General features: G+C 41.8%; 1 protein-coding gene across 13 annotated transcripts in view; it reads left to right on the top strand.

Annotated features, from left to right (window-relative positions):
* Ptprt (protein tyrosine phosphatase receptor type T) overlaps window positions 1-15,056 on the top strand; it is a 1,058,455-nt gene that overhangs the window by 902,546 nt on the left and 140,853 nt on the right. For 8 of the 13 annotated variants that reach the window (XM_075962945.1, XM_075962938.1, XM_075962944.1 and 5 more), the window contains one exon: window positions 2,809-2,838. The exons of the other annotated variants lie outside the window; for them this stretch is intronic. In XM_075962945.1, the coding sequence (XP_075819060.1) occupies window positions 2,809-2,838 (30 nt within the window). The remainder of the gene's footprint in view (window positions 1-2,808; window positions 2,839-15,056) is intronic. 13 annotated transcript variants of the gene reach the window in all.

Genomic DNA, 15,056 nt, shown 5'->3' with positions numbered 1-15,056 from the left:
CATGGTTATTCTTGGGAATAGGTAGTCTTTGTTTCCAATGTCTGAGACAGAGGAATTGGAACAAGGGGCTATTTAATTACTTGTTCCAGAACATGCATCTGTAAATGATGGTACTGGCATACTCGACCTTCCTGTAGTTCCAGGACCCAAAGCTTTTTGAAGTGTCTATCATGTGTAGCAACAACTGAATACATGGATCAGGAAACAGGTTTGGGGGGCGGGTCTGCTTGTCTAAAATGACACAGTGAGCAAGCAAAAGAGCTGAAATTAGAACACTCGCCTCTTCTCCTCTTGTCGAAAATACGTAAAATGATTAATCCAGTTCTATTGCTGTAACAAAGTACCTGAGACAGGGTAACTTTTTTTTTTCAGGCAAGCTATATTGAATTAAATGTGAAGGGCACTTTAAGACAGCATTTGATTGTACATTTAAAATAGGGAATGCAAATTGAAACTCCTCAGACAGGGTAACTTTTAAAAAAAAATACCTATTTTGTATCTTTCTGGGTAATCCAATGGCATGCTGCCAGCATCTGCTCAACTTCTGCAAAGGGCCTTCTTGCTGCCCCCACCACAGGGTGGGAGGACGTCATCCAGCGGGCAGACTGAGTATGTCTCCCTCTTCTCATAAAGCCACTAGGTCCGTCATGACCTTCTACCCCCCCCACCCCAACCCTGATGCTCTTCTCTGGTCTCAGTCACCCCCAGAAAACCTCTGATAGTGACAGCATATGAGTTGGGGGTTCAAGTCACACCATCGGCTTCCAAGGAGATGGTCAAATCATAACAAGAAATCTTTGGATCCTGAGCTTCCTGCCTTTCAAGCACAGCATTTTCTGACACTGCCCCAGCCATAGGGGATGAAGAAGATGAAGCAGTGGCAACCTGTATGACTAGCAGATGGGGATTTGACGACTCGCATGAGTTTATCCAGTTTCTGTCCATCTGAGTCTTTCCCTTTCATTCTCCAGGGTCATTATTCATTTGGTCCAGGATCCTGAACAGTTTGGCTGGGGGCTGGTGGTCACGGGGTCTTGTTATGCTGGGGTTCATTTCCCCCAGCTCAGCCTACCAAGCAAGCATGGTTTCTATATGTTTTTTTTTTACTACTCACCTTTCTTCTGGACTTTTAGGGTTATTGGGTTGGGCTTTGCTAACCCTGCCTTGGGGACTTCTGCTATTTCTAACTTGAAAGGTAGAAATCCTGAGCTCAGAATAGGTGTTCACACCTTTGCGGTCTGAATATGTGTCCACACCTCTGTGGTTCTAAAGACTGAGTCTTCCTGTGACAAAAAAGGATAATAATTACAATTAATCAAATCATTCAAGAATAAACGGAATGATTCTTGCTCATTCAGGAGGATATTTGGGAACCTGAATTTCTTAGCATTCTTTCCCAATCCTCAAATGCATCATGTATTATTTCAGTGTAGAGAAAACCGATGTGAAATAAAAACATCCCTATTTATTTTCTTACAACATAAGATAAGTTACAGCAAGGGGAATACAATGGACATACATAAAGGTTTGTGAATGCCTTGAAGCCGAGAGCTAGTGGGGACATTAGGAAAAGCCTGAAGGCAGTGATTATTTAAGCTTCGAAAAGGAAGCTTAGCCATGTGAAATGTTAGATGGTACAAAATTGACACAAACCGAGGTGCCCTGGCTCTGGTGAGCAGCAGAAGACCAGAAGACCCCCTTTCATATCCTCCCTCCCTATGGCCACTCTGAAGACCTCCTGGAATCCTGGAATCCAGTTGGGAAATCATTAGCTGTAGATGAGAACATAAAGGCAGAGTTTATTCAAGTTGGGATCTGTTGACACCTTGGGTTATGATTCTTCCTTCTCAAAAAACCTGATGATGTGAAGAATTACTATTTTTGTACTCTGCCTAGATCTTCACTTTGCGTAGGGCATAAAGGAAACGTATTTGTTCTGTGATACTCAGGGTCTCAGCTGAGATAACTTGTTGGAACTCTAGCTTGGGCTGGAAGGACTGGAAAATACTTGGTCATTTCTTTCCCTTTTTGTAATCTCGGGGCTTCTCTGTGTGATCTCTCCGGCATGGCAGCTTTGGGGAAGTTGAATTACTTACACGGACACTCAGGCATCTAACAGAGAGGTCCAGCACAAAGGAACCACAGAGCTTCTTTTTCCTAATACCCAGCTTAGAAATCCAAGAACACAATCTTACTACATTTTATTTGTCGCCCAGGATCATCCATGACTCATTACTGGGGACTAGATACTACACATGAGCCTGGAAACGTGGGTGCCTGAGGAGCTGGCAATGATGCTGTGCGGTTGTTTCGCTGTATCGGGCATGCATGCCCTCTTACAGAGTTGATGTGAGCGTGATCTTCTGTGGAATAGTTGAGATGACAAATGCTACTGTGTCTGTCGTTGCTTGGATTCTAGGAACATGGAATATGAAAGTTTGGTAGTCTATTTCTAGGAGGCCACAGAAAGCTACCCCAGACTTTCGTAAGTCCATCATTATAAGGAAGTTTGTTTTAGCTACCCCCAAGGAAGAACTTTCAAACAGTGCAGACAGCCACAAGAACCTTGGCTTCCTCTGCAGCAGGCGAGGAGCCTCTGTCAGAGGTGAGGGCCCTCTCACTTCTTCCGCCACTAATAGTAGCTGATGTGTAAGCAGATGCTGCATCTCTTTGAGCTTAGGGTTACTAAAATGATATGCATTTCTGAGATTTCATGATTTCATATAAACCTAATTCTTCTTTGTTTGTCTTTTCTTTTTTCCCCCCCTTTTGGACATTTCCTTCATCTGACTGCCCATCAATATATAGAAGAAATGCTTATTCCTACTCCTATTACTTGTAAGTATCGAGCCGGTGTTAACTGCTTTGTGCTCTGTAAGAGAGGCGGTAGCATGCGTTTCCTCCTGCACCAACTGGTTGATTGTCTGTTGGCCTCTCATATCCACTTCTGTCTAGTCATCTGTAGTCCAGAAGCTTTTATTTTGTATGGATGCTTTTACGTTTGCAAATGCGCTGTCCTTGTTCATGTCTATTCCGTTTCTGTCATCCTGGTTTCGCCCTCATACCCTTGGAGATGTGAGGGGAGAGTTCTCCTTTGTGAGTGTCAGTTTCTAACGAGCAGCACCTCAGTTCCAGAAGGAGGGAAGGTAAGACAGAATCACAGATCGCAGGAACTTCTGGGTCCCTTTGTGCCTCTTCAGGGAAGCAGTCTTTGGGGCTCAAGGGATAGAAGAGTCCAGTGGCTCTTTCCACTATGCCAGGTAGACTACAGGGAGCCCTGACTTGGTCCAAATCCAGCCTGGAGGATGACAGAAACATCCAAGGTCTTGGCTTTAAACTGAAATTCCTTGTTTGGCATTCCACGTTAGTTTTGCCACCTCAGCAGTTCACACATTCACGGTTAAAGATGGCTGCTGGCTTTTTACCCTTACGAAATATAGTGATTTTGTTACTAAATCAGTGCTTTGCAAATCATGGGGGTACAGGAGAGAAACTTTAAAGAATAGATCCTTGTTGATAAAAAGTCGGAAAACCACTAAAATACTCCTATATTCCCAGTATGCCTCTCTGGATTTGGAAAATGAGGTTCAGAGAGGAATATGAGACCTTATCACATATTCAGCCTGCATAAAAATAGCAGTAGAGCTCAGAATGCCAGGACTTAGTAAACAAGGTCTTCCCTTACCCTTGGCAAACACAGCCTTGTGAGAAAGCCTGCATCTCGATTGCCTTCCGCTGAAACTTCCACAGGTGGAGATGGAATCAGAAGGTGGCTTCCCCACCCATTCTGCTCAGTTAGTGCCATGCTGTGGGCACAGAAGATAATACTATCACCATCATTCATATAGGGACCAGTGTCCTCCACTTCTACTACCAAAGGTCCTAGTACACTTACCTCACCTGTTCATTCATTCCGCAAACACGCATTGATCATGCACACTGCATTCCAGTTAGAATGGATGGAAAAATAGCAAGGACCCTTGTGGTGCTTTTGTCTACCTGAGAGATCAGCGTGGACAAATAATGAAATAACAGTTGAAAATTGGGTATATGCACATAGTATAGGAACATTAACGTGGATGGTTATACCTGCCAGTGGATTTAGAGTTAGATTTACCAATTCTGGAGAAATTAACATTTGCATTGGTCTGAATTGCATTTGCAAAGGTGTGTGCATGTAACACTACGCAGCTGTTGTGACAGAATGAGAAGGAGATTTAGGATTCATGCAGTACTGGGTTCAAGTCTTATCTTAGTTATTGTGCAGCCTTGAGAATGTTTCTGAACTCAGAGTCTTATTTTTCTCAATACTAAAGGGAAATTGTACTTAATCTGTAAATGAACCTTGAAGAGGAGGGAGAGTGGCTTATACTGGAAAGAGAAACATCTGGGGGAGGGAGAAATGGTTGTGAGCAAAGAAGATAAATATGACTATAGATATATTTAGTCTGAGGAAGCTGGTAGAATTCCCAAGTAAAAATGTCCCAGGCAACCTCAGGAATAGAGAAGTAGAATTTAGGCAAGAGGGGTGTTTGGAACCGTCCTCTGGGGATGGCAAAGGAGACTATGGGGTGGGGCAATTAAGACTAGAGAAAGAATAGGAACAAAGCAGAGAGTGAGGGGCTGAGGTTCCCAAACTGATCATGATTAACAGTCTACAGGCAGAGGTTTGGAGAGGAAGTGCAGGTTAGCAAAGCAAAGAGATGATAGGAGAAACAAGGAGAAGTCATTATCTGTAGAAAATGCTACAGAGAACGGAGGTAGCTGTGAGGGGACAACCTGGTAATTCCAACAGAAGTTACTTCTGAGAGTTATGGGATAAATGGCAGACATTAAGGAGACTTAAGATGCTAGAGGTGGGGGAGCCATGGAAAGTTAGGTCTGGAAGCAAGTTGTTTAGAGGTAAGGATTGACAAAAAGAAGATGGGTCAGCAAGATGGCTCACTAGGATGAAGTCCTCACTCAGAAGTCTGAGAATCCAAGATTGGTGCCCAGAATCCACAGTGGAAGGAGAGAACCCACTCCTAAAGTTGTCCTCTGATCTCTATATGCATGCTATAGTATGCACATTACTACACTCTCACATACACATAAATAAAAGTTAAGAAAATATCAGAAAAGAATGAAAGACAATGGTGGTCTCCATGTTCCACAAATATGAAAGCCTTCTTCCTCTAAGTACCAGGGTAGATTCTGAGTGAAAACCTTTGTACTCATGGCACAGACCAGCAATCCTAGCAGTAGGAAGAGATTGTGGCAAATGCAGCATCTAGGACACCAGACTAATGTCCTGAATTAGAAATTGTACCATGACAATGTCCTTTTCTAGACAGTGTTCATATTACACCTTAAGAAGCAATTAATAAACCAGAAGTTCAGTTGTCCCCTCCATAACAGATAAAAGAAAAAGAGATGATACCCATTTCAGAGAAGTCTAGAACACACTCTCTCTAAAGTCCCCCAGATCGTCCACAAAACAAAGTCTCTAGCATGGTTTGTCTAACCTAACCTTTACAATGAAGCCAATGCTAATGGACTCATTAGTGAAGTGCCTACTGTGTGCCAGGCTCCTGTCAAGGTTCTAGGAATTTAGGAGTAAATGTAAAAGAAATAAATAGGAAGAAAGAAAGAAAGAAAGAAAGAAAGAAAGAAAGAAAGAAAGGAAAGAAAGAAAGAAAGAAAGAAAGAAAGAAAGAAAGAAAGAAAAAAGAAGGAAGAAGTTCACTCATGTATAAATGTTTAGTAGGAGGGAGAGAAAATAGCATATATCATAAAAATGGGATGAATAAAAGCTAAGACAGATATAAATAAAATAAAGGCACATGATAATATATAGAGTGTAAGAAATAGAAGAATTTCTCTATCCTCAAAGCCAAACAACCTTCAAATACTCACCCTCATTGAAAAGATATGCAAATAAGACTTAAGTCCACAAGCTTTCTAGAAGGTACCAAATAGTAAAATCTTTGACTTTTTGAATAAAGCAATCATAGACAATGTGTTCATGAATATGACTCTCTTTCAATAAAAACCACTAAAACAAAAACCAAAGTATCAGGCTACTGGGCCATAGTTTACCTGATCCTAGACTTCTCAGAGTAGGGGGAGGATGAGGTCACCCTGCTTTTTTTAAGTTCCTAATAAGTGTAACATCCTACAGTTGGTGTTGACAATGCCAAAATGAATTTAGAACACTCTCTACCAATTAACAAAGGATGGAAATGAAAGAAACTTCCAGTTGCCCTCTACTGTGTGTCCAGCATATCTAATGTTTAGAACAAGCCTTGTAAGAAATCAGCCACTGTGTTAGCTTTATTTTGATATCAGAACTCAGCCTTGAAGATGTGTTTACAACCCATAGATAAAACGCAAAGTAATCAGGCCAGAATTTGAACTCAGGCCCACATGAACTCTAAGCTCTAACCATTCTTCTTACCAAACCACACTCTTAGACAGATAGAATTCTATCTTAGGGAGCCTTTGCCCAAGATCCAAATTCAAGTCTAGTTATCTAGAAAGCCTTTGAAAAGAGTGACCAAGATAAAGAACGTGACAATATAAGCAGGATTGGAATTTGGAGACCCAGAAGAATTTAGAACATCACACAAACACACAGTCTGTGCAAACACACACACATACATGGAGAGAGAGAGAGAGACAGAGAGAGAGAGACAGAGAGAGAGAGAGACAGAGAGACAGAGACAGAGAGACAGAGACAGAGACAGAGACAGACAGACAGAGAGAGAGACAGAGACAGACAGAGAGAGAGAGATAGAATAATGAAAGTTCAGATGTCATACCTAGATCAGAATTCCTGACCTGCTTCTCCTACTTCTACTGGTTTTCACCTTAAGCAATCAGGGGACCACTGTGAGACCTTCATCTGCAGAATGACAATGTGACAGTAACTTTCCCAACATAATGGAAAGGTATATATGTAGTATCAAGAGATAATCAAAGTCGGTAGGCATTTTATAAATGGAAGCTCTTATTCCTTCCATTCTAAGCTGGCATAAATGCTCTGTGGGATTCTTGTTTGCCTTCCTATATTAAGGCAGTTCTCAGCAACTTTAGCTGTTCACTGTTTGCCTTTGGATAGGATATTAAGACCTGGCATGTGTCCACAGGTTAATTTACCTCAGAGTATGTGATAGGCACAGTAATTATTCTGAACAGAGGCATTTTAGTCAAGTAAGTCTTTTTAAAAAATCACTAAGAATTTACCCACTGTGGTGGTCAAGAGAGAGCAGTTACCTAAATTACTAAGTCTTAGACATGTGCATTGTGCGAGTGTCTCAAATGTGGGAGACATCCACCTGGTTGGCTTGTCTCAGCTACTATGTGGGGCTCCTGGACTTTTCTTATATATTTTCTGTCCCCCTGATTTCAGGGAATCCAAGGTCTGCATCAAAGGCTGCCTCCACCAAAAAGCCTTCCCTGATTATCTGAACCTTCACGAACATGCCCACCCCACCCTCACTTCTCCGTACTTCCTTTGCACTGACTCTGTATCAGGAGCAGGGGCATATGTTTCTTCAGCTTGTTTCTGTTTCACGAGGAGATTATCTCTGTGGTATCTGGTACCTCTGGAACACACAGTGAACCCCCAGTAACTGTTCATGGAATTAAAGAACAAGGTAAAAATCAAACAGTGGAACAGCTAAAGTTAAAATAAAAATGGCACCGTGTTTTATTATCACACTACCTATACTTTCCTTCTTTTTCTAACTCTAAGGCAAGCTTGTTCTTAAGTTTGCAACTGTGTGAGTTAGATATATAACTTCATTTATCTGGGCCTTGGTTTCTTCATATGTAAACAGCATTTTAAAACACATGCCTTAAGATGTCTTGTAAAGAGTCAATGGATAAAATGTTTGGAAAATGTTAAATGAGACAAAAGAGGCCAAGTTCTTCTCCGTGATGCCTATTGCTGTCCACACTCCACCTATTACCAACCAGGTATCCTTGCCACAATACATTTAAGGAGGCATTTACAAATGATTATATCAAGAGATGCTCAAAAATCATTTTCTGTAATTCATCGGTCCTTTTGAATTAAGACAAGGAAAAAAAATGGGGCTCGAAGAAAGCCATTCAAGACAATCAATACCAATTACCCAGAACTGGCAGAAAATATGTTGACAAGTGAATAGCCAGGGCATAATCACAGTCTAAGGTCAAACCACCCCGAAGGAGGGTGGTCTCCTCCAAGACATTATCATGTAGGCAAGACAAAATCAGTACTATTCTTGTTGATTCGTAGGCCCTACAGCAGATAGCCTCAGTCTCTTTGAAACAATAGCCTGAGGTCTGGATTATGGGTGAGGAATGTTGACAGTTGAACCCGGGGCCTCGCACAAACTGGGCAAGGGCATTGCCACTGAGTATCCCCACACCTTCCTATCACTTCTTCTTAATTTTATGACAGGGTCTTGTTAAGTTGTTAGAGCTGACTTTACACATGCAATCCTCCTGTCTCAACCTCAAGAGTAGTTGGATTTATAGCCCTATGACACTAAATCCTCCCTGGTTTCGAGTTTATATGATTAAAAAAAAAGTTCTCTTAGTTAGGGTTTCTGTTGCTGTGAAGAGACACCATGAACATGGCAACTCATACAAGCGAAACATTTCATTGTGCTGGCTCACTTACAGTTTCAGAGACTCGTTCCATTATCATCATGATGGGAACACGGTGGTGTGGAATCAGATGTGGCACAGCAGAGGTATCTGAACATTCTACATCTCGTAGGCAACAGGAAGTCACCTGAGACACTGACTGGGCAGTATCCTGAGCACAGGAAACCTCAAAACCCACCCCCACAGTGGCACGTTTCCTCTAACAAGGCCATACCCACTCCAACAAAGCCATACCTCCTAAGAGAACCACTCTCTATGAGATTATGGGAGACAGTTACATTCAAAATACCACATTCCACTCCCTGGCCCCCATAAAATTATAACAATATCATAATGCAAAATTAATTTAGTCCAACTTTGAAATTCCCCATAGTCTATCACAGTCTCAATAATATTTAAAAGTCCAAAGCTCAAAGTCTCTTCTCAGGGTCATACAATCTCTTAATTATAATCCCCTATAAAATCAAAATAAAAAACAGATCAGAGACTTCCAACAAATAATGGGACAGGATACACATGATCGTTCCAACATGTAGAGAAGGGAGTTTAGTGACCAAAAGCATCTCTCTCTCTCTCTCTCTCTCTCTCTCTCTCTCTCTCTCTCTGTCTCTCTCTCTGTCTCTCTCTCTGTCTCTCTCTCTGTTTCTCTGTCTCTGTCTCTGTCTCTCTCTCTCTCTCTCTCTCTCTCTCTCTCTCTCTCTCTCTCTCTCTCTCTCTGTGGCTGGTTCCATGCCTTGTTAGCAGCTTTCCTCAGCAGGGATCCCATGGTTCTGACACCTCTAACATTGTGGGTTCTCGAAGGCAATTCAGGCTTCATCTTCACAGCTTCGTGCAATGACCTCTCTAAGCCTCTGTTTAGGGCCATCCCTGACACATGCCTGAGTTCAGTGACTTTTTTTTTAGATGTGGAGACAAATTTCATAACCCATTTCTTCTATCCTCACCTCGAAAGCTAGAACCACATGGCTGAAGTTGCCAAGTTCTGCTGTATACTGGAACATGGACCCCTCATTCAATTACATCTTCATCAGCTTTCTGTCTTTCAGTGCCTATGCTTGACTGTCCTGAAACTTTCTCTGTAGATCATGCTGGCCACAAATTCAGAGATCTGCCAGCTTCTGCCCTCCCAGTGCTAGAATTAAAGGTGTGCCCCACCACACCTGGCTCTAAACTTTTCTTTAGTTTCTTTTCACTGGTTAAAAATTTAGCTGGGTCTCAGGAGGTCCAGCTAAATTTTTAACCAGTGAAAAGACCTCCTGAGACTGAGAAGCTTCTGTAAAGCAAAGGACACTGTCACTAAGACAAAAAGGCAACCCACTTACTGGGAGAAGATCTTCACCAACCCCGCAACTGACAAAGGTCTGATCTCCAAAATATATAAAGAACTCAAGAAACTAGACCGTAAAAGGCTAAACAACCCAATTATAAAATTGGGCACTGAGCTGAACAGAGAATTCTCAACAGAAGAACTTCAAATGGCCAAAAGACACTTAAGGTCATGCTCAACTTCCTTAGCGATCAGGGAAATGCAAATCAAGACAACTTTAAGATACCATCTTACACCTGTCAGAATGGCTAAAATAAAATACACCAATGATAGCCTTTGCTGGAGAGGTTGTGGAGAAAGGGGTACACTCATCCATTGCTGGTGGGAATGCAAACTTGTGCAACCACTCTGGAAAGCAGTGTGGCGGTTTCTCAGGAAATTCGGGATCAACCTACCGCTGGACACGGCAATACCACTCTTGGGAATATACCCAAGAGAGGCCCTATCATACAACAAAAGTATATGCTCAACTATGTTCATAGCAGCATTGTTTGTAATAGCCAGAACCTGGAAACAACCTAGATGCCCTTCAATGGAAGAATGGATGAAGAAAGTATGGAATATATACATATTAGAGTATTACTCAGCAGTAAAAAACAAGGACTTCTTGAATTTTGCATACAAATGGATGGAAATAGAAAACACTATCCTGAGTGTGGTAAGCCAGACCCAAAAAGAGGAACATGGGATGTACTCACTCATATTTGGTTTCTAGCCATAAATAAAGGACATTGAGCTTATAATTCGCTATCCTAGAGAAGCTAAATAAGAAGGTGAATCCAAAGACAAACATATAGGCATCCTCCTGAATATTAACCTTCATCAGGCGATGAAAGGAGATAGAGACAGAGACCCACATTGGAGCACCGGACAGAAGGTCCAAATCAGGAGCAGAAGGAGAGGGAGCATGAGCAAGGAACTCAGGACCGTGAGGGGTACACCCACACACTGAGACAATGGGGATGTTCTATCGGGAACTCACCAAGGCCAGCTGGCCTGGGTCTGAAAAAGCATGGGATAAAACCGGACTTGCTGAACATAGCGGACAATAAGGACTACTGAGAACTCAAGAACAATGGCAATGGGTTTTTGATCCTACTGCACGTACTGGCTTTGGGGGAGCCTAGGCAGTTTGGATGCTCACCTTACAAGACCTGGATGGAGGTGGGCGGTCCTTGGACTTCCCACAGGTCAGGGAACCCTGATTGCTTTTCGAGCTGATGAGGGAGGGGGACTTGATCGGGGGAGGGGGAGGGAAATGGGAGGCGGTGGCGGGGAGGAGCCAGAAATCCTTAGTAAATAAATAAATTTAAAAACAAAAGAAATGAAATCTGGAAACTCCTTCACAGATATGCCCAGGGGTTTGTTCCTGTAGTGAGTTAAATCCCATCAAGTTGGTAACAAGGTTCGCCATCATAGCCCCTTACCCCTGAAACTGACACATAAATTCCAAATCCAAAAAAAAAAAAATTAGCTGGGTATGATCTTGCTCTGACGTCTCCACTCCTTAAATTCCATTTTTTAATCCCTTTATCTCCTTGAACACAGGATTTAGCTCCATTCCACTTCCTGGTGCTCTTTTGCTTCTCAAAATTTACTTTTTGTAATTTACCCTGCTCAGCTTGTTCCTTTTTATTACAAATCTTCAGTAGAATTACCACTAATAGCCACACTTCAGAGTCTCTACTAGGCTGTTTTGAGATTTCTTCTGCCAACAGAATTATCCCAAAACTCTTCACTTTAGATTCAGGCAGACTCCTTGGACAGGGACAAAAAGCAGCCACTTTCTTCACCAAAATATCGTAAGATCAGTCTCTAGGCAACACACTAACGCTCTTCTCCTCTGAAACCTCTTGATCAGTTCATCAAATCACATTCAGCACCACTGTATCCATGTTCCTACTACTATGGCCCATTAAGCATCTCTTATAAAGCATTCCATTGCTTTCTTAACCTAAACTCCCAAAGTCCTTATTACTCCAAGCAAAACATGGTCAGCTTATCACAGCAATACCCAAGTATCTGGTACCAACTTCTGTCTTAGGGTTTCTATTGCTATGAAGAGACACCATTACCATGGCAACTCTTATAAAGGAAACTTTTCATTGGGATGGCTAGCTTACAGTTTCAGAGGTTCAGTCCATGATCATCATGATGGAGAGCTGGAGGAGTAGCTGTGTGTACTACATCTTGCAGGGAACAGGGAGTCGCTTGAAACGCTGGTAACACACTTCCTCCATCAAGGCCATACCCACTCAAACAACACCATACCTCCTAATAGTGCCACTCCCTATGAAATTATGGGGCCAATTACATTCAAACTACCACAGCATCTTAGGTTAGTATTTTGTATGATGACTTTGAGAAAACTCTCCTGAAATCTTCAGCATGAAGATGGATGTATCCCTTCCCTTGTATTGGACCTTTGTCCCTGCAGCATTCTTACTAGAATACCCCCACTTTGTGTGTCTAGAAAGTTCTAATATATTTAATAAGAAGCATCGTTCTCTTATTGGGGCCTTGTCCAGTTCACACAGATCATATTTGTACACTGGGCTCCCATCTTTATACCACCTGTATCTCATTCATTCACGTATTAGCTCATTCATGATCTTAGGTCATACTATGCTTGAAAAAGCTGCATGCCCATCTCCTACTATACAGTGGCTATTCAGTACCCGTTTTTTCATTGCCCTACAACCAGCTCAGTAAGCAGAGCAATTCAGGCAGCACAATGAGTGGGTCTCTGCGGTGGATATCCCTCCATGCATGCTTTGTCTCTATGGAGCTATAGTATTCCATTCTGTGTAAGTTATTTAATATCCATTTTTATTTATTTTGGCTTATGTTGATGGTAGGCTTTCAGATCACTATGGTTTTGTAATTTTATATTGAATTCAGACTAGAAACATTGTATTCAGAGTTGCATATCACAATTATAAATGCATGAAATTAATGAATGCTGTCACCGTGAGATAGATATAAATGCAATGGGTTAGATCATGTGTACAGATAGATTTGGGAAGGGATTGCCACTGAAGGATGCTTTATTGTTTACTCTATTGGATTAGAGGAAAACCATATCAGTCCTGAATACCAAACAGCCAATCTATAAGTCAGAACTCTGTCGCTTTAATCAGGGAAAATACAGGGGACCATTTCTCCTCCAAAGATAGGAAAAGATGTTTATTCCATACTTTTAAATTTATACCTAAGCTTAAGCTTCCATACCAACCAGGTATTAATGATGCCTTGAAGCTTAGAAACATCTGGCTATGATTCTATGTGCTTCTGCTCTACAAATGCATTTGAATGTTAGATGATAAAGGGAGGTGTGTGAGCTATCTGCTGATGGAGAGGGGTGACTGAAGTGTAGGCAGAAGGATGTTCCCATGTGATAAAATACTGAGCCTCTTTCTAGAAGGAGGAATTAATCACTCGCAATAGAGGCTGACGAACTGCCTTTTTTTAGGGCATTATGTTTGATATCGCCTTTCCAGGTGGATCCAGTACCCTCCTGGGATATACAGTCGTCAACATGGGGTTATCCAAGCCACTCTAGCTCCCAAACGTCCCGTGGAATTGCCACCAAGGCTGATGCTGTGACTCCATCACTCTTCATTTTCTTCTACCCTCTTCTTTCTCTGCCTTTTTCTCTGATACAGGTGAAGCCTGTCAATCTCACTGAGCCTCATCAAAAAAGCACAGTCGGTAACATTCCCATTGACTTATCTGTAATTTGGCCACCAGAGACAAGTGGGTTTGAGTATGTTCTGTGTCTTTCCCTAGAAGATGTTCTCTTCATAGCTTATGAGCACTTCATATAATCAGCCAATTAGGGTACGTCTTTCCTTGCGTGTTGATTAGGTTGACTCTAAAGAATCCTTCCTTAGACGATCTTCTCCATGGGCATTAGCTGTTTGTGCTGGTGTGAAGATCATGGGCTCCTTCTTATATAGCCCCACCTGGGAGAGGTCGAAAATATCCTAGATAAGACTATAGAAATACCCACTTGTCGACACAACTCCAATCAACTGCCATTGTCCAAAGTACTCAACCATAGTGACACTTAGCAATGTGTCCCCAGGGCAAAGGCAGATGTTCTTCTGAAAATACTAGCTTCAGCATACATCCTCAAAGTCAGGCTTCTTCTTGCAGGCAGGGCCTAAGCGAAGATAGAATTATGGAAGGCACACACTGAAAATGCTTTTCTCGGTATTTCAACAGAGTGCTTTTAATGGAAGGAAATGCTTTAGTTAAGCCCTGCCATGCTCCCGCTGATGATAATGATTACATCTTGTTTGTGTGTAACGCTTTTATCTCTTCTGAAGGGCTTTCCTACTTATTACCCACTTGTCTGCTTGGGCTTGGAGGTATTTAGCAAGTTATTATTAGATGGATGGTGGAGCTGATCAGAAAAGAGCCCTGGGCATTCTGGCCCTGGCATTTAGGGGAGTCTCTTAACACTATCTCAGGTTCTGTTTCTCATCTGTAAAATGGGAGTCACAACACTGCCATTTCAAAACAGCTTTGGAGAGCCAGGCTTTTATTCATGCACATGTAATGGGGATTTCTTTCCTTTTTATTTTTACTTTTGAGGATTTCATACATGACTAATGTGTTTACACCATTTTTTTTACCTTTCCCTCTCCCCTCTCCCCTCTTCAACTCCTCCCATCTCCCCTCTATTCCCTCTCAAATTTATGACCTCTTCATTGTTAATTAGTGTGTGTGTGTTAATGAACACATCTGAGTTAATTTAGTGTTTCTGATATATATATATATCATATATATATATATATATGAAACGTGGGTTTGGACAACTGGTCAAGGAGTCATCTCTGCAAAAACTATTTCTCTCTCTCTCTCTCTCTCTCTCTCTCTCTCTCTCTCTCTCTCTCCAACCATAAATTGCCTGTAGCTCTTCATCTAGGGCTTGTCCAGTTTGGCTTGGTGACTGGTATTGTCACTGTATAGGTCTTGTTAGGCAACCATATTGTTGAGATTTCATGAGTGTGCCTTCTCTGTCACATAGAGAATCACTACGTTCTAAGTAATTAGTAAAAAAATTAAAAATAAGTAAATGAATGAA

This window comes from Microtus pennsylvanicus, chromosome 2 (assembly GCF_037038515.1).
Source record: "Microtus pennsylvanicus isolate mMicPen1 chromosome 2, mMicPen1.hap1, whole genome shotgun sequence".
NCBI lineage: Eukaryota > Metazoa > Chordata > Mammalia > Rodentia > Cricetidae > Microtus > Microtus pennsylvanicus.
This window is presented reverse-complemented; position numbering and strand designations above follow the sequence as displayed.